General features: G+C 34.1%; 3 protein-coding genes across 3 annotated transcripts; 2 read left to right on the plus strand and 1 right to left on the minus strand.

Annotated features, from left to right (window-relative positions):
• The first annotated feature begins 206 nt into the window (after positions 1 to 206).
• LOC110711836 lies at positions 207 to 5408 on the plus strand. Its single transcript, XM_021890270.1, has 4 exons — positions 207 to 2679; positions 2826 to 2887; positions 3512 to 3613; positions 5072 to 5408. Exons 1-4 carry the CDS (start codon positions 2583 to 2585, stop codon positions 5171 to 5173), a joined length of 363 nt encoding a protein of 120 aa, XP_021745962.1. The 5' UTR covers positions 207 to 2582; the 3' UTR covers positions 5174 to 5408.
• Positions 5409 to 9403: 3995 nt separating this feature from the next.
• LOC110712102 lies at positions 9404 to 10173 on the minus strand. Its single transcript, XM_021890521.1, has 2 exons — positions 9619 to 10173; positions 9404 to 9412 (listed from the first exon to the last, which is right to left on the minus strand). The coding sequence occupies exons 1-2, from the start codon at positions 10171 to 10173 to the stop codon at positions 9404 to 9406; spliced, it is 564 nt and encodes a 187-aa protein (XP_021746213.1).
• Positions 10174 to 16329: 6156 nt separating this feature from the next.
• LOC110712104 lies at positions 16330 to 16761 on the plus strand. Its single transcript, XM_021890522.1, has one exon. It carries the CDS (start codon positions 16330 to 16332, stop codon positions 16759 to 16761), a length of 432 nt encoding a protein of 143 aa, XP_021746214.1.
• The last annotated feature ends 2075 nt before the right edge of the window (positions 16762 to 18836 follow it).

An 18836-nucleotide genomic window follows, 5' to 3' on the forward strand; every position in this document is an offset into this window, starting at 1 on the left:
TGAAAAACATATTTCATATATATTTTGGATGAAGTTATATGTACTAAATCTATCTTTATAAAATAGAAAAGGCATTCTACTTTACTTTGCTGCTTCAACTTTGCAAAGCATCTTTACTTCTAAAATTGAATAATCTTTATGTATAAAGCATTGTATCAATCAAAACAGGTTTTTAAAACACTATACAAAAATAAAACACTTAATCAAAGACCAACTATATAAATAGGTCATAAAACCTTTCATTATACAAAGCAGAACTAAAGTTACATCTTAGCAACAGAGTGAATTTAAGGACACCTTAATCACTAGATTCAATAAGCAAAATAAACTACAGAGATTCTATCACAAACTACATAGCCTACAACAGTAATATCTGTAGCAAACTAAGCATTACCTTCATACATATCTTGATTGTTTCTATATTTAGGAGACAAAATTAATTCTGGTACAACTTCAACTAGATGGCCATCATCATATTGAACATCCCCACCAATATAGCCTTCATTACAATCTTCTGCATCCGATTGAGTTACTATGACCTCATTTTCAGAAAAAGGCATCTTTGCAGCTTCACTGCTTATAGAATACCATCCATCTTCATCTTTGTCTCTTCTTCAACATCATTTTTCAACAATTGTAAATATAAAATCATTTCATGTGAAACCTCAGCTATATAACTAATGAAGCTACAATAAAAGTTTTTTTGACAGACATATACATATATATTCATTAGTCCTTCCTAAAACTAATTACTTATCACTCATATATAATCACAAATACATCAACTAATTCTTCCATAATCTTTCTCTAATTACCAAATGATCAATACTAAATAACTAATCCCGATAACTTGGGGAATCGCGCGCAACGCACGCGGATCCACAACTAGTAATAATAAATAATTGGATTTTTTTAACGTAAACAGACAAACCTTTGACCGGTTCTCCCATATTGGACAAACCTATAAATCTGCCCATATTGGACAGAAGTTTACCATTTTTCGCCCAAAATGGACCAAGCAAGTCACCCTACCTGTTATACCAAGTAAAAGTCCACTTGTCATTAAATCATTGGTCAATATTTTTTTTTTAAATTTCCCTTTCCTCCTTATCCCTTTTCCCTTTCCCTTTCCTTCCTCCCTCCATTAATTCCGACCAAGCTGCCACCCCCTCCACCACCATCTCCTCCCCTAGAACTGGCTACCCTCACCTACGACCAGTCACCCCGCCCACAACCAGCCATCCTCAACCTTCAATGGCAACTTCATCATGATCACCACCACCAGACCTCAACCCGAAACCCCAACCCCACCATACCTCCTCCTCAAACTCCCAACCATACCCCATCTCACCTGACATGAAACCCCCTAAACCCCTAAAATCGACCACCTTGAAACCCTAGACTACCCCATGAAACCCCTTTGAACCCGACCACCCAGCCACAGTGAAACCCCCTAAACTCGAAACCCAGTCACCCACGAAATCCTCCCCCTGTTGTGTTTCCCCTCTCGCGTCACCCTTTTTTTCGTAGCCTGAAATTTGCTGATGAAATTGAGTGAATTGCTGCTAAAATTGATACTTTTGGTGTCGATTTGGGCTGCTATTTTGGTGCGTATTTGGTGGTGTTCGGTTTGGTTATTGTTGCGTGATGATGGCGAGCAGGGGATAGACATGGTTGGCGGGGCAGGGCAGGTGGCTGGGGGACGGAGGAAGTAGTTGAGGTGTCTGGTGGCTAGTTTCAGGTGGTGGATTTTTAGGGGGCTGGTGACTGCTTGTTTCGGGTGGTGTATTTTCAGGGGCTAGTGGTTGGTTTTGGGTGTTGAATTTTCAGGGGGTATGCTGGTTTTGTGGTGGTGGCTGGTTTCATTTGAACGTGGGTATGGTGGTTTGAGTGGTGGGTATTTTCGAGGGTGGTGAGGGTCAGCTACGTTGTGGTTTGGTAGCTTAGGTTGGCGGCTTATCCTGTGATTATGGTGGAGTTGCCATTGAAGTTTTTATTTAATTTTTTATTTATTTATTTATTTATTTATTTTTTTTTTATATATTTTATTAACTTCCCAGAGGTCAACATGGGTAATGTTGACTTGAATAACCGGTTGCCTATAAACTCAGTCCATTTTGGACGAAAAATGGTAAACTTCTTTCCAATATGGGCAGATTTATAGGTTTATTCAATATGGGAGAACTGGTCAAAAATTTGTCTGTTTACATTAAAAAATCCTAAATAATTTCATGACCAAGATATCTTAGTCATCTAATGGCCTAGCTCTGACACTGGAAGGCCAGCTGCTAAAACAAGGTCTTCCAATTCTTATAAGGCGCCTTCTCTGTCAGAAAAAATTCCAATAACCCGCCTTCTCTCTCATAAAAATTTCAATAACCCGCCTTCTCCATTTTCGCTGAATTTCAGCTGCTAACTCTCCTCCATTGTTGCTAACTCTCTTCCAGCCCTCTCCTCCGTTGCTTCCAACTCTCCTCCAGCCCTGTTCTCCATGTACGAAACCCTAATTTTGTAGGACGAAACCCTAAACGAAGTCTTATTCTGAATCCCCCATTGAAGTGTCTTCTACACACCATTGATGCATGCAAATGACGTCGTCTCTTTCTCCTCTCCTCTCCTCTCCATTGAAGTCTTATTCTGAATCCTCCATTGAATTGAAGTATCAATTTCACAATCTAGGTAAATTCTGTTTTTTTTCTTTAAAATCATCGAGTATCAATTTGGGTTAGTAATCATCGACTATAAATTTCACAATCATTGGGTTATACGGACGAATTAGTTCATAAGTGTTTCATTTCAGTAGCACCACTTTAATTTCTTTTTAGGTTCTCTCTGCAATCAGACCGACGAATTCTCAGTAATACTTACCAATTTCCAGACTTCACTGGTAATTTTCTTTTTCCTATCTCTCATATCGTTATGTTTTTGTCATTCGATTTCTTAGCTTTGTTAAGTTATCGTCGTCGTCCAACATTTTAGGCCCAAAATTTTCCGGTTGAATTCTCGGATCTGATAGTCGAAATATATGATTATGACTTGTATTTGTGATTTAAAATCGAATTGTTAACTTTCGATCTTCATCCTTTCGCTAGATTATTATTTAATCAGAAGAAGTAGCTAAATGTTAATGTATGTGGGTGTTTTTCAAAGTTTGTTGATTTGTTGAGGCGTCAATTACACTCGATGATGATACATGTATTGGTTTGGTGATTTAATTATATATTTTGATGTTTATTTGATACAGAATGAGAATAAAATTATGGTTGGTTAATTTTGGAGACCACCAAATCACATTGTTGAAGCTTGGGGTTTTGGCTTTCAGTACAAATTATTCATTTTTTTTAGTAGAATGTCTCTGTAGTTTGTTGTATATTTGTGTATCCTTATGTTTGTTGTTGAATAATGATTGTATAGAATGGAGGTACATATGTGTTTTCCCATTTCCTAGCAATTTTTCGTATAATTATTATATATATATTAATGTATCTAATGTTATATTTCCATGTATTAGTGCGCACAACAACCAAGAGATATTGATTCCGGATACTATGTGATGAGATACATGTATGAAATCATTTCTACATACCGTGAATGCAAGGGAAATTTGAAAGAGGTCAGTTAACTTGCCCCTTTTAATGAATATATGTTGGCAGTATGGTGCAAACAATCTCATATGTTTTTGTCTATGTTGTGCTGTTATCTTTCTCGATTGTTACTTGCTTTACTTTGTTGATTGTCTTGCATCTTGGTGGAATGTGGCTGTTGCTTGAAGTGCTTTGCTTTGTTGATTGTCTTTCTTCCTCCCTTTCCCCTCAGCTGTTCTGTGTCTCAAAGGGAGTTTTACTAAGTGTGGTTGTTTCTCCAATTTCTCTAGCTTTCCCTCATCATTCTCGTGACTGACAACTACCCTTTCTAGTGATTATGCATTTCTGTAATTGTCATAACAGACTGCTGCTAGCAGTCTGAACCCAAACCCGAACCTAAAGAGATTACAATATTGACATAATACCACAGTAGCATCAAAATCAGCAGAAATTTAACTAACCTGGGGAAAAAGAACAGAACTTAATACCATTGTGTTGTTGGGATCAAGATGGCAGTTGGCCAAAAAGATCACTTAATTGTTTCGGAGTGCATCAAGGACTCGTTTGATGCCCAAATGGAAGCTCTGAATGCGATTTAAGCCCTTGCTGCTATAGTTCCTGAAGTTGTGCTTGATCTGCCCATCTTTTGTCTTCCATGCTATTTGAATCTCTTGTAATATATTAAGTTTTTTGGCTGTTGTTTTAGGTATGACTGCACTAGCTAGGTAATATGTTGGCCACTACAGGTTACTTTGTTGAGCTTGCTTGCTCTGATCTAATATAATATAGCCCTTTTGATGGGTTTTCTCAAAAAAAAAAGAAAGAAAAACAACCTGTCCATAAGCTCCCACCTAACCCTTGTTCGTCTGCTATGTAACGAACCACTAGTAATAACAGCTACTATTAATCAACTAAGGAAAGAAAGAAATGAATTTGAGGGAAGAAAGGTGGGATTTTTCATTTATTCAAGCAAGTTTCTTACAAGGGCAGCTTGAGGCTGCTACTCTCTTAAGGGTGACTTGAGGCCACGAGTCTCTAGGATTTCATTACACAATAATCAGCTACGTAGCTCTACCCCTTTCTCCCCCTGTTTATATGTACACTCAGCCAATGGCTGTCAAAAAGGATCCCACCTAATCATTTGTCTGATATGCACCATTTGGCTGCTGTATGACTGCATATGACTGCTGCCCTGTTCCTTGTGCTGCTCCACCACCCTTGCCCTTCAAGGCTCCCTTTTCTCGTCTGGTATATGTGATTAGCCCACGTGATGGCTGATCATTGGCTGGTGCATTTGTGATCGTTGCATGCTACTGAGGTATGTGGCTGCTCGTGCATGTGATGATGCCTTGTTGTTGCGTGATCCCAATGTGTGTTACAAAGTATTAATCAAATTTAAATTTCTAAAAAGTTCATGACACTGTAGTATGTATATTATGTATTTACTTTGACTAACATTTAGCCTAATTTCTAATTATTTTTTTAAGGTGTATTTGGGAAGAGATGCATCATACAATGATGGTGAACTCAATGAAATTCGGGAGCAATGGTCCAGGTTCTTTAGAACTAAATATTTATTGAAAGATTAATCTTAGTTTAATTTAGATTTTTTAGATGGAAATGTGTACTCAACTCTTAGTATTTGAGATTTTTTTGGGGGATTGTGAAGATAAATGGTTTGATGTATGATTATCGCGAGACGTATTGTAATTTGACAGGTTGATGATTGATTATTATCCCCAAATTGATTGGGTGGATTAGTTCAAATTACAAAGGAAATTCTGTCATATTTTATTAAAAAAATTTACTGTTTCTTAATTATTAGTTTTGTGATGGCTAAGCTAATTGTTATTATATCTATGGTGGTTCACGTGTGGTTTAATTATTTTTTTGCAATTTAAAAAAAAATATAAATATATTTGCAACTGGCCTAGTTTAATGCCACCTGCAAATAAGCATTATTATTAGCAGCGGGCTTTAAACTACGCTTGTTGCGAATAACACGTTAATGTATTTTAAATAAATATTATTCGCAACTGGCCTAGTTGAATGCCAGCTGAAAATAATCATTAGCGGGCGAAGGACTAGGCCAGTTGCGAATAAAACTCTTTTACATACATTTAAACAAGCAGTATTCGCAACTGGCCTAGTTTAATGCCAGTTCCAAATAATAATTATTAGCAACGGGCTAAAACACAACCAATTGCGAATAATTCGTTTTTACAACTAAAATGAGGAGTATTTGCAACGGGCCATTAAATACGCTAGTTGCGAATAATGATTATTAGCAACAAACAAGCGCGAGTTGCAAATAATATTCTCATTAGTAGCCCCCGCAATAGCAGCCCCATGCGTCATTTGCTAAAAGCCACTTTTTGCCAGTTGTTAATAGTGTTTTTTCCACTAGTGTGTGAGACATGAAAGTAGTCTTTTATATTCTATATCCATGGAATCTCTAGCATAACAAAGTTCTTGAATAAGTTTATTAAGCTCATCAGAGATTAAAGTTTCATCTGGATATGACATTGGCGGAAATTGTTTAAGGCTATGGGTAGTACGTTGAAGCAATTTTTCAATTGTAGCTAAAGTGTGATATTTCAATTCATCTTCACTTTTTTGTATGTCTAATAATTTAAAAAAATAAAATTAGTATGTAAAAGTTGAATTTGTAATAATTTTTTTATTTCAAGTAATTTTTCTAACATTATTTTATTGCAATAAAGTAATAAACTAAGGATAATACTCTAGAATTGTACGGCAGAGTATTATGTGATGCTTTACAGCTTGTATATATACTTTAAGTATTAATGGAATTTAGTGGGGAATGCTATCCTTTTTTCTCATATTTATAGTACTTTTCTATGGTATGAAGTGAAAAATATAATTAGACTACTGTTACGAAAGGATTATTATTGGTAATGTATCTGGTTATGATGATGATATTAAGAAAGATAGCATGTTATGTAATGTTCGTATTTTTCTCATGTCAAAAGATCGTGTAATACTATTGCTCATCTTGTAGCTAAATGGGACACGGGTGTTGCTTCGGAACTTGTTCGTTTGGGTTCATTTCCCCAAAGTATCATAACTTTGGCGGAATTGGATTTAGATTAATTTTTTTAACAATAATTACTATATTTCCATTAAAAAAATTTAGTTGGTGTACAATGATCTTTTCTAACAACCTTTAAAATAATCTTAAATATTTTCCAATTCACCTAGCCAAAATAAGAAGAAAATTCAGATCCTAACTAAGCCCAAACAACACAAATCCTACTTCTACTTGGATTGGGAAACAAAATCCCTTCTTATAAAAAAACCCTTAAACCCACTCCTTAATTCCTCACAAAAACCCATAAAGCATCCCCTCAACTCACGCATACTACTACTATTAATACTATTGTTTGCCTTATAGGCGCTGTTGCGAGAGATAGCAGGGGTGAGATCCTATTTACAGGCATGAAAAAATATAGAGGTCAGTGGGACGTGAAGATAGCAGAGGCTATTGCAATGCAATATGGGGTTGAGCTCGCTATTCGGTTGGGATTTGAGAAGATCTGGCTTGAGAGTGATGCCCTTGGAGTTGTACAACGGGTAAATGAACACAGGCGAGGCTACAATTATCTCCATATGGTTATTGACCGTATCATTTCTTTGAGTTCTTTTTTCTCTTTCTTTAAATGTAGTCCTGTTAAACGCGGAGGTAATACTGTAGCACACTTACTTGTTAGATCATGTTTCTCCGGATCCCCGGAACATGTATGTTTTGCCCCTTTCCCGGAAGGTATTATAAGCCTTGCGGAATTGGACTTATCTTAATGAAGTTCAATCGGTTTTTCTCAAAGAAAAAAAAAAATACTATTGTTTGCCTCTTCTTTCCTCTACATTCACGACCAAGAAAGAAAAAAAGTTCTTGCTGCTGTCTTTATGCTAGGGGTGTTCATATCTGGTTGGATACTCGGATCTTACTAGGCCCATGACCCGACCCGGGGTCATTGGGTACCCGAATTTATAACTTACCAAAATAAAATATTGCCGTATTTCATAGTTTTAGTACTTATTACCGAGAACTACGTATAAAACTCATTATACAAAAATGTAATCAATTACAAAACCAAAAAAAAAAAAAAAAAAAAAAAAGAAAAAAAAAGAACTGAATTAACGATTTACAATCTTCCACTTTAAACCACAATTATCAAAGACCACACTAAATTAAAATCCAAAATTGAAGGATGCGTGCAATACTTTATCTAGGCAAAACACCACTAACAATTACGACAAAATAAAAAAAAACACTATTAACAATTAAAAATGAACATCACCTTTCAAATTTAAATCTGAACTCGGACCCATCACTATCAAAATTGAAGGAGATCGTCAAGCATATCAATCTTACGGTCGGCCATAGTTTGACATCAAAATCGAAAGCTCATATGCGACGAATTCGAGGCAATAATAGAGAGATTCGAGGAGAAAATTAGGCGAAGAAGATTTGAGAGAACGAATTGAAGGAAGGGAGGAGGAGAGTGTTTGGCGAGGAGAGAGATAGAACGAAGGAGAAAGGACAACGTTTGTAGGGAAGAGAGGAGATATGAGAAAGAGAGGGAAAGGAGAGATAGAGGAGAAGGTGGTTGCCAAAGTATTGAAAAGGGAGCATAAAACTCTAATAATAGCAATGTACTATATACTTAGAAAAAAAAAAAAATAGAGGAGGTGCTTGACGGGTCAACGGGTACCCGCCTAGCAGAAAGGGCGGTCTATGATCCGACCTGCTACACTTATTTATTAGTGGGTAGGGTATCCAACCCATTAATTTTGAAAAAATATGACAAATACCTGCTTGAAATTTACCGGGTCGGTAGGTCAGTGGGTCAGGTTAATCGGATTAGGTATTTTTGAACACCCTTACTACACCCTACAGTTGCCGCTACTCCACCACTTTTTCGCCGCTTGTTTGCTTCCCGGTGCCGCTCAAACCACCGACCTGCCACCACTGTCGGTCTTCTTCATTATTTCCTCTTCTCTCTCTTTTTCTTCAATCTTATAATCTAGTTTAAAAGCTTCAAAATTTTATGTTCTTAATTGAGATTATTATTCTTCATGGTTCTTGTTATAAAGATTATAAAGCATGCCAAATTATGATTTCATGACTCTTTATAGTTGAAATTTCAGATTTTTATTAATTAAGAAAACTAGGGTTTATTCCATGATTCTTCATGATTTTAGGTCAGGTTTTAAAACGTTTAATTAAGTTATCTAATTATATTATATTTATATAATGTTAAAGATTAATTATTATGATTCTAAATAAAATTTAGATTGTTAAAGCTTCAATTTTTGGGTTTAAATAACTAGGTGTATTAATTTCATGTTTTCGGGCATCTATTTTCATTAGACAATTTTTTTTGGGTATTTTGTGATTAGAAAGTATTGAACTTTGTGGTTTAATTTCAAGATTTAACATAATAAAGTATTAAAATTACAAAAAAAAAAAAGAGAATGTAATACTAGAAATAATTATAGGTATATTTATATTAGAAAGTTAAATTAATTAATATATAAATCTTAAATAATATCATAATAAAATAATAAAATTAAAAAGGGATCCCCGGGTCGGATTCGGATCTCAAAAATAGGATTTAGATTTGGATCCAGTCCATCAAAATAGATCGTTGGGTCCAAAAATTGGGGATTCAGATCATATAAAACGTATCTAGATCCATTAAATCCAAATACATTGCCACCTCTACTCTTGTATGAACTTTTTAGGCTTTTAGGCCAATAGTATTTACCTTATGTTTAGGGGCGTAGCCAGGATTTTAAATCCACTGGGTCAACCGACAAAAAATTTAAAACCAAAAATATATATCCAAAATGTACTTCAAAATCCAATATTCTGATTCCACTTAGTACTAACTAAGTAACATTAAAAATAATTCTATTTTAGTTGTACGCTACGAACTTTCAAACTAGCGAATTCATCAATCAAAGAGTCTAACTCCTTTTTTTTTTTTTTTTTTTTTTTTGCAAGCACCTTTTCAATGTACGCTACTAAAATGTCACTAAGAAAATCATCCTTCATTTGATTCCAAAGAGTAGTTTTGACAATGCTCATTACTGAAAATGCGCGTTCACATGTCGTCGTTGAGACTGGGATAGTTAAAATACGACGGATCAACCTATCAACAAGAGGATATGAAGTAGTAGCTTTTCTTGTGTTTGCCAATACCTTGATGAGTTGTGTTAAGGTGGACACATTTTGTAGCTTTGGGTTCCTCTGAACATCCAAGTAAAAATGTTCCAACTCGAAAGAAAGTCGACATTTCTCTTGAGTAGAGAAGTCCTCAGGGTAATGTTTGCTAACAAGGAGACATATCTTATCAACATCAAAGGACTTATATGTATCTTTAGGATCCAATGTTGAACTTAGCGAAAGAAGATCAACCATCTGCTTATTAAATCTATTATTAATTTCATGTAGTTGTGAATCAGTTGCGGCTATAAATAAATCAACTTGATAATGATGCTCCATTGTTATGTTAATCGGAAGACGAGATCGTCCTTTACCAGCAGTGTAAGGAGCTGTCATATCAGGGATTTCACACCATTTTTCTTACAAAATTATGCAACTTCAAGAAGTAAATCATTCCATCCATTGTCTTTGAAATTCTAGATCAATTCCTTTGTCGTTGAAACAAGACCCACGGCATTCACAATATCATGAGTACGACGTTGCAATGCTTGATAAAGATTATCACTTAGTGTCAATAATTTCTTCATTAGATGTAAGAGAGATACAAACTCATAAGACATTAATTGTATCAAAAGCTGCATCAGCTTTTGAACGTTGAGTTCGATTACCCTCTTCAATAATTTTGGAGAACTTTACCTGTAGCTTTATAGAGTCTATGCATGCTGATGATAGAGTTCAAATGAGATGACCATCGAGTGTCACCCGCACGTTGTAGGCTGCCTAGCTGATTAAGTCCTCTTCCAGTTTCAAACCCATCATCATTTGCAATTTTTTTTTATTAATTTATCATGTTGAGCAGCTTCTAACTCATCATGGCGTTTAGAAGATGCATCCACAAGATTAATAATGATAGCCAACTTGGTGACAAATTGTTTAATGGGGATCACTTCTCTAGTTGCAGCAACCAAGGTTAATTGTAGCCTATAAGTAAAACAGTGAATATAGTATGCATAACGAAATTTTTTCAACAACAAAGCTTTTAATCCGTTGAATTGCCCTCGCATATTTGATGCCCCATTATATCCTTGGCCACGTATGTTCTTCACATTCAAATTATGATAAGCTAAAGCATGATACAATGCTTGTAGCAAGGTCAATGACGATGTATTCTTCACATGAACAAGATCAAGAAAACGTTCTTTTAATACACCATTTTCATCAACAAATCTTAGAACAATTGCCATTTGTTCTAAAAGTGATATATCTGGTGATTCATCAAATATCACACAAAACTTTGCTTCTTCAATCTCTTTTCTTATATTTGAATGCACCTTACTTACAAATATATGCATTATCTCTTTTTGCATTGTGGGAGATATATATTGAGCATATCTTATAATGAAAATTATTTAAAGTTGGACTACACATACATGTATTATATTTATGATTCTAGGAAACATAAGTAACAACTTTGACTTATTCCAAAGCTCTTTGGCATCATCTAGTTAGTCCAGTATCATTGGTCATCAACGCCGGTCATTGGTTGTCGGCATTGGTCGTCAGTTATTAATGTCAGTGTCAACGATGGCATTGATCATGACGTCCATCATGGACCAAAAACGCCATTACACTGATCACAAATTAGTGATGATGGTTGCCACAGTGGTCGCGATGCTAGTAGGAATACTGGTCGCCAATATTAAATGTCGGTCGCGACGCAGGTTATGACAGAGATATTTGTCATGACAACTTGCTATGTCATTAGAACAATATAGTTCCTTAATTGTAGGAACTGGTGTAGTCTTTCCTTGATATTCTATTGATAGCCACACGAAAGTAGGATTTTCTTTCTTAATGAAGGAATATTTTCCAACCTCTTTTGACAACAGGATCGTAGACTCCAAGGTTGACTTCGTCATGCGTGGAATGCTACTTTGGTTTGTACCAAATTTGGCCATACCAATATTCCAAATAAGTACAATATTGTGAGAAACCTAAACAAGAATACATGCACTATATTGATGAGTAACATAATGTCACTCTAGGGATCTTAATTTGAGTGTTTTTGTAACTTTAGTAGTTTTTAGCTAATTTCTGCAATTTATGTGAGAACATATCATTTATGTGAGGACAAATCTCACATAAAGCTAATTTCGCTAGTTTGAAAGTTTGTAGGGTCGGGATTTGGTGAGAACCACCCTTTATGTGAGAACATATCATTTATGTGAGGACAAATCTCAACCATTAGATTAATGATATAAACATTCTCTAACAAACCTTCTCTAACAACCATACTTAACTGTTTTTAAGCTTCTGCTCTATTCTCTCTCCACCACGAAACTCCAATCTCTGCTCTGCTCTCTCTCCACCACGAAGCTTCAAGAATTTATCAATGGCGTCTTTTTAAACTCGACAATTTCTCTCTCCTCTTCTTGTTCACGAGTATCAATTTGCATAAATTATTGAGGTTTGTAATTCTTTTAGTTTTATAAATTTTGTAAATTCAATGATCTTAGTTTAATCTTAGCATCAAAATTTACAAAAAGTTTTTCAATTGCATGTTAATCTTAGTGTTTGAGAATTTCAAATTGTTCGTATTTGAGAATTTCAAATTGTTCGTTAAATTTTTTTGATAATTTTAGTTAAAAAATTCGATTATATTCGTTAAAATTCAATGAGAAATTTTCGAATTGAGTATTTAAGAACTGATAAATTGCTTGTTAATGTTAATATGTCCAATTGAATGAGCTCAATTTTCGATTTGAGTATTTCAGTTGAAGATTGTAAATTGAACATATAAAATTAAAATGAGCAAATACAAAAAAAAAAATGAGTAACTATAAAATGAGCAAAATAAGCTGTGTTGTTGTGGTACAATCGTTCTTGTGTTGTTATTTTAAATTTGAGCATCATTGTTGCATTCTTGTTATTGCTGCTAGTATAGTTAGTTTTGTTAGTGGTTTTGCTTCTTAGATTGAGCACTTATGTGTGTTCTGATTTCAGAAACTGGTTTCAGTTCTAATTTTAGATTCTGAAATTACTATGTGTGTGTGTGTGTGTGTGTGTGTAAGTGAGTGTCAGAGTGTATGTGTTAGAGTGTGTGTGTGTGTGTGTGTGTGTGTGTGTAAGAGTGTATGGATTTTGTAGGCAGCAACCTAGGAGATACATTGGTGGATTTGGAGTAATTAGCTTAATTTGAAGTCATCGTAATATTAGAAATTGTCCAAAAAAAGTGTGATTTCAATTATGAGTATCATTACTTTTTTTAGACAATTTCTGAAATTGATTTCAGTTCTAAATTAAGATTCTGAAATTATTTTGTGTGTGTGTGTGTTTCAATTGAAGGTATGTAAATTGAACATATATAATTAAAATGAGCAAAAAGAATTAAAATGAGCAAATACCAAAAAAAGAGCAACTATAAAATGAGCAAAGTACAATCGTTCTTGTGTTGTAAACCTACTAATATCCTTTTATTATCAATGTTGTTCTAAATATCACATAGACATATAATCACAAGGTTGTGAAACTGATTTATGCTTGAACTACTGATTTCTGAAACTGATTTAAGTTCTAATTTTAGATTCTGTGTTTGTGTGTGTGTGTGTGTGTGTGTGCGTGTGAGTGAGTGAGTGAGTGAGTGTAAGATTTATGCTCTAAGTAGTAATTAATATGGTTAAAAATATGATTCAGCAATATAGTGTTCTGATATGAGATTTTTAGTGAGCTTCTTGAAACTGTGGAACCAATAATACTCTGATGCACATATCATTGAATTATTTGATCATTTATCAAAGAATTATTTACTTATTTCACAAATAAACATTGATTTCCTTGGTTTGCTTGCCTCCACACAAGCCCCACCCCCTTCTTCTTGGTCAGTTTCCTGAACACCAACCACACTCCCTTCTTCCACTTCCCTATACAAACCTATACCCCCTGCCCCTCATCTTTCTGCATGCACTTCTGATTTCCTTGGTTTGCTTGCTTGCACACAAGCTCCAACACTTTCTTCTTGGTTTGTTTCCTGCACACCAACCACACTCCCTTCTTCCTCTTCCCTATACAAACCTATCCCCTTTGCCCCCTCATTATTCTGCTTGCACTTCTGATTTCTGAAACTGATTTCAGTTCTAATTTTACATAATGAAATTTTTTTGTGTGCATGTGTGTGTAAGTGTGTTTAAGGGGGTGCATATTCACTTGTTACTATTTTGTGGAATTGTTAATGACTTGTTATTTCTATTATATTTAATGTCAGAAATGATGAGTAACAACGAACAACTTGACAGTCATTCTAGTACCATTACAAATGTGCCAACTACTCCTACAATAGTAGTTTCTCCTAAAGTAGCACCTTTGCTCACTCCTGGAGAAACAAAAGAATGGCTTCCAATATGCCCCAATGAGTTGAAACCAGCTATAGCGATGAAGTTTAATAATCTTGAAGAGGGCCTTGAATTTTATAAAAGTTACGCATTTGCTGCTGGATTCAACACAAGAAAGTCTACAACTAAAAGACAAAGAAGAAGCAAAGAAATGAAATCACAATATATCTTATGCAATAAGGAAGGATACAAAGAGAAAAGAAAGGATATTGTTGAAAAAGATTTAAATAACAAGGAAGGAGAAAGCAATGAAGAAAAAGCTTCAATCAAAAGGAAGAGACTTGTTACCCGTGTTGGGTGTAAGGCACATGTTGTCATAAAGCATTGTGATGATAACAAATTCATAGCGTCACAATTTCATGAGGGACATACACATGCACTTTCTACACCTAGTTGCAGTCTTTTTCAAAAAGAAGGAAGGAAAATGAACATATTGCACAAAAAAATAATTGTGAATAATTCTAAGGTAACACTTTTAAAGTCTGTTATGTTTCATGAATAATCTATATGTTCTAATAAAAGTTGTTTGCTCATTTGACAAATGAGCAAATAATTATTTGCTCATTTGAAAATTGAGCATTATATTGTTTTTTCATTTGAAAAATGACCATTAAATTGTTTCCTCATTTTAAAAAGGAGCATTAAATTTTTGAGCATTGAATTATTTGTTCATTTGACAAACTGTTTTGTTCTTTAAATAGGTGAATATTGGTCTCGTTACAACTTTTCGAATGATGAAGGAAATTGTTGGATGTTATGATAACATTGGTGCATCTAAGCAAGATTTCAAAAAATTTCATAGAGATTTATAAGCATACATTCAAGGAAGTAATGTTCAAATGTTTGTGGATAACTTTACCAACAAAAAGCTAATGTGGAGCGTTTTTTTCTTTGATTTTGAGATGGGTGAAGATTATTGCCTTTGTAGAGCATTGTGGGCAGACTCCCTTTGTAAAAAGAGTTATGCTCTATTTGGTGATACGGTATCCGTTGATACCACATACCAAACCAACAGGTAATACATAATAATCACAATTCATTTTTATGTTATAACCATGGCTTAACTTAATAACTTTATAAAATTGTTTGCTAATTTCAATGTGAAAAGTGAATATCGCCTTAAGTATAATATTCTATAATAAGAGTTTGTATGTGGGCATTGAATTGCATGTTCATTTGACAAATGAGCACTGAATTATTTGCTCATTTGACAAATGAGCAAAGAATTGTTTGCTTATTTCACAAATGACCAATGAGTTATTTGCTCATTTGATAAAATGAGCATTAAATTATTTGCTTATTTGAAAAAAGAGCAAAGAATTGTTTGCTTATTTCACAAATGAGGATTGAGTTATTTGCTCATTTGACAAATGAGCAGTAAATTATTTGATCATTTGTCAAATGAGCATTGAATTATTTGGTCATTTAAAAGTATGTGTAAACAGGTACAACATGGTGTTTACTCCATTTACAGGGGTTGACCATCATAAGAGCTGCATTACTTTTGTTGCTGGTTTCATAGCAAAGGAAGATATTGTGTCATTTGAGTGGCTGTTCAGATCATTTGTCAAGGCAATGGGGGGGGGGAATGAACCTAATTGTATAATCACGGATCATGATCCAGCAATGAAAATTACTGTTGTAAGTGTGTTTAAGAAGACTGAACATCGGTTTTGTATGTGGCACATAATGAAAAAGTTACCAGATAAGGTGGAGAAATCAATCATGCAAGAAGAAACTGGTTTCCTAAAAAAATTATGTGCTTGTGTTTGGCATTTTGAAATTGAACCAGCTGAGTTTGAAGAAAGGTGGAACAAGGTGATGGTTGAATACAACTTACAAGAACATGAGTGGTTAGGTTATATGTACAAGATAAGGGAAAGTGGATTCCGGCGTATTTCAGAGATGTGTTCCTTGGAGGAATAATGCGTAGAACATCAAGATCTGAAAATGAAAACAACTTTTTCTGCTCCTTTATCAATCCTCATGTGTCACTTGTTGAGTTTTACTTGAGATATGAAGCTGCAATTGATGGCCCAAAGACACACTAAAGGTCAAAATGATAATGATTCAAAGCACAAATATCCTGAGTGCAAAACACCACTAGGGATACAAAAGCATGCTTCGCATTTATATACTAACTCTGTCTTTTATGAATTTCAATATGAAGTTGAAATTGCTTGTTTTTTGGGTTTGGAAAGCAAAAAGGTTTGAAACCATTCCTGACCAGTATATGCTACACAGATGGACTACTATGGCATTGAAGAAACCAATTTTTGACTTGGGAGGAAACCTGTTGGAGCAATGTGATAATATAATAGACAAGAAAAAACTGTTACATGATTTATGGTCAGAGATACACACTTGTGTAAGTTTGGCAGAAGGCAAAGATGAAGATATTCAAGACCTTGTGATAAATCTTCAAGGAATAAGAAAAGATTTGGAGGCTAAGAGGATTGCAAGAAATAATGGAACAACAGCCGGAAGTACAAACAAAAAAGAACAAGACATTGAGCTATTGATTGGCGCTAGTGTGCCAACTGAAATAATTGTTAAACCTCCAAAAATTTCAAAGAATAAAGGGACTGCAGTTTAGGTATCAAATGAAGAGACTTCAAAAAAGAAAGGGGCTGAGATTGATGTGTCAAATGTTGAAACAAGAGGTAGAAGTGAAAAAAGGCTGAAGGGAGAAAAAGAAAAGGCTGTAGAACAAAACCAGAAAAAGAAGAGATTATGCAAAGGTTGTGGTGAATTGAGTCATCATGATATTAGAAATTGTCCAAACAAAGTGTAATGATACTTTTATACAAATATAAAATTAATATTTTTATATAAATATAAGATTTAGCATTTTGTGTTTTTAATTTTGTTGAAATGAGCAAATAGTTAATTACTCATTTGTCAAATGAGCAAACATTTCTTTAATCATACATTAAATCAACAACCATTTCTTTGCTCATTTGTGAAATGAGTAAGCATTAGTTTGCTCATTTTTCAAATGAGCAAATAATTAGTTACTCATTTGAAAAATAAGGAAACATTTCTTTGCTCATTTAGCAAATGAGCAAATAGTTAGTTGCTCATTTGTCAAATCAGCAAATATTTATTTTATCATTTGGAAAATGAACAATTAACTTTTTGCTCATTTTGGCAAATGAACAATTAAGTTTTTGCTCATTTAAAAAATAAGCAAATAGTTAGTTACTCATTTGTCAAATGAGCAAATAGTTAATTAATTTAAAAAATGACCAACAGTTTAGTTAATAAGATCAACTTTTAGAAAATGATATCCATTACATTGACATAGCAAAAGTTATACTTAGAAAATCCTAAAAACATCATAAAAACATTTGATCAACTAACAACATTTTGTCACATTTGTCCCATTAAGAAAATCATAAAAACATTTGATCAACTAAGAACATTTGTCACATTTGTCCCATTAAGAACATCATAAAACTAACACTTCTATTGTTCTATACAAATCCTAAGAACATCATAACAATTGATCAACTTCAGTCTTCAATTCTCTCCGTTGAATGCTCTTGGATTGCTGCCCCTAGCTTTCTTCAGTATCACTTGCTTCCTTAGCCTTTTTTTTCTTTTGGACAATTTGTTTAACAGGGTTAATAGTATTTACTTCACTTGAAATAATTGAGAAGCTATACTTCAAACGAAGTTTTTCAATGATTATGACCTGCAAAGAGAAAAAATGAAGCAATAATTCAGGGTAAGTATAGGGTAAGTAATGGATTCATGCATGAATATCAACAAGCTGCTCACAAATTTTAACCTAAATTGCAATTAAAATAAAAAATGGATAAAAAGTGCAGTGGAGAGTACATGTAGTGGAGTTTCGTTCAGGGCTGATAAACTGGCAATAGCTGCCCGCAATTTAATACTATTGGTATGTTTTATTGGGATGCATATAGAAAAATCACAATAGAGCTCAAGGCTACTTTTAGATCATAGCCACATTTAATACTTATATGAGAGGAACATAGCCCGTAAGTTGCAACAACAAGCATGAAATGTGAAAAACTTACATTATTTTTCTTTAAACCTGAATTCCACTTTTGCAAACCCATATACGTTTCCATATGCCTCATCATTGCAACACCACAATGCAAATGATCATCATTTGAAGACTTCCAGGGTAAATCAATCAGTACAGACTCCATAGACTTGATCTGTTTTGACAAAACAACACTTTGTATACTTCCTTCACTATCCATGAAATATGAAAATGCACTTTTCTGAAAATGAACAAATAAATTAAAACAAGAACAAAAACAGGTAGAACAAATATAGTCAGAACAAGCAGAACAAGATCAAGATAAACAACTAAACTCTAATCATTTTTCTAAAATAATCTAACAAAATCTTGAGCCATACCAGATTTTTAAGAAATTTCTTGTTTTCTCTAGGACCTTCACTGTAATCAATAACCTCAATTGTACCACGCTCTGTGGTGGTGTTAAAACATACCAAATAATAATGATCGTTTTCAAATACTGGGAAAAAAAAAAGCTCAATATCTTTCTTTGGGATGATTGTTTTACTGAATTCCAATTCCACAACCTCACAAAACATTTTATTCCTTTCTTGAGCACAATCACTTTCGTATTGAAAAAGGCATTCCTAAAAAAATACATAAAGAAAAATACATAA

The sequence above is a fragment of the Chenopodium quinoa genome, unplaced genomic scaffold (assembly GCF_001683475.1).
Source record: "Chenopodium quinoa cultivar QQ74 unplaced genomic scaffold, ASM168347v1, whole genome shotgun sequence".
NCBI lineage: Eukaryota > Viridiplantae > Streptophyta > Magnoliopsida > Caryophyllales > Amaranthaceae > Chenopodium > Chenopodium quinoa.

What these genes read in the sequence shown, in the direction of transcription:
- LOC110712102 (XM_021890521.1), bottom strand. Translation starts at nt 10,173, where the DNA reads ATGACAGCTCCTTACACTGCTGGTAAAGGACGATCTCGTCTTCCGATT.
- LOC110711836 (XM_021890270.1), top strand. Translation starts at nt 2,583, where the DNA reads ATGCAAATGACGTCGTCTCTTTCTCCTCTCCTCTCCTCTCCATTGAAG. An exon ending in GTATCAATTTCACAATCTAG is followed by an intron (nt 2,680 to 2,825) that starts GTAAATTCTGTT and finishes ATTTCTTTTTAG; the next exon opens with GTTCTCTCTGCAATCAGACC. An exon ending in GCAAGGGAAATTTGAAAGAG is followed by an intron (nt 3,614 to 5,071) that starts GTCAGTTAACTT and finishes TATTTTTTTAAG; the next exon opens with GTGTATTTGGGAAGAGATGC.
- LOC110712104 (XM_021890522.1), top strand. Translation starts at nt 16,330, where the DNA reads ATGAAGTTGAAATTGCTTGTTTTTTGGGTTTGGAAAGCAAAAAGGTTT.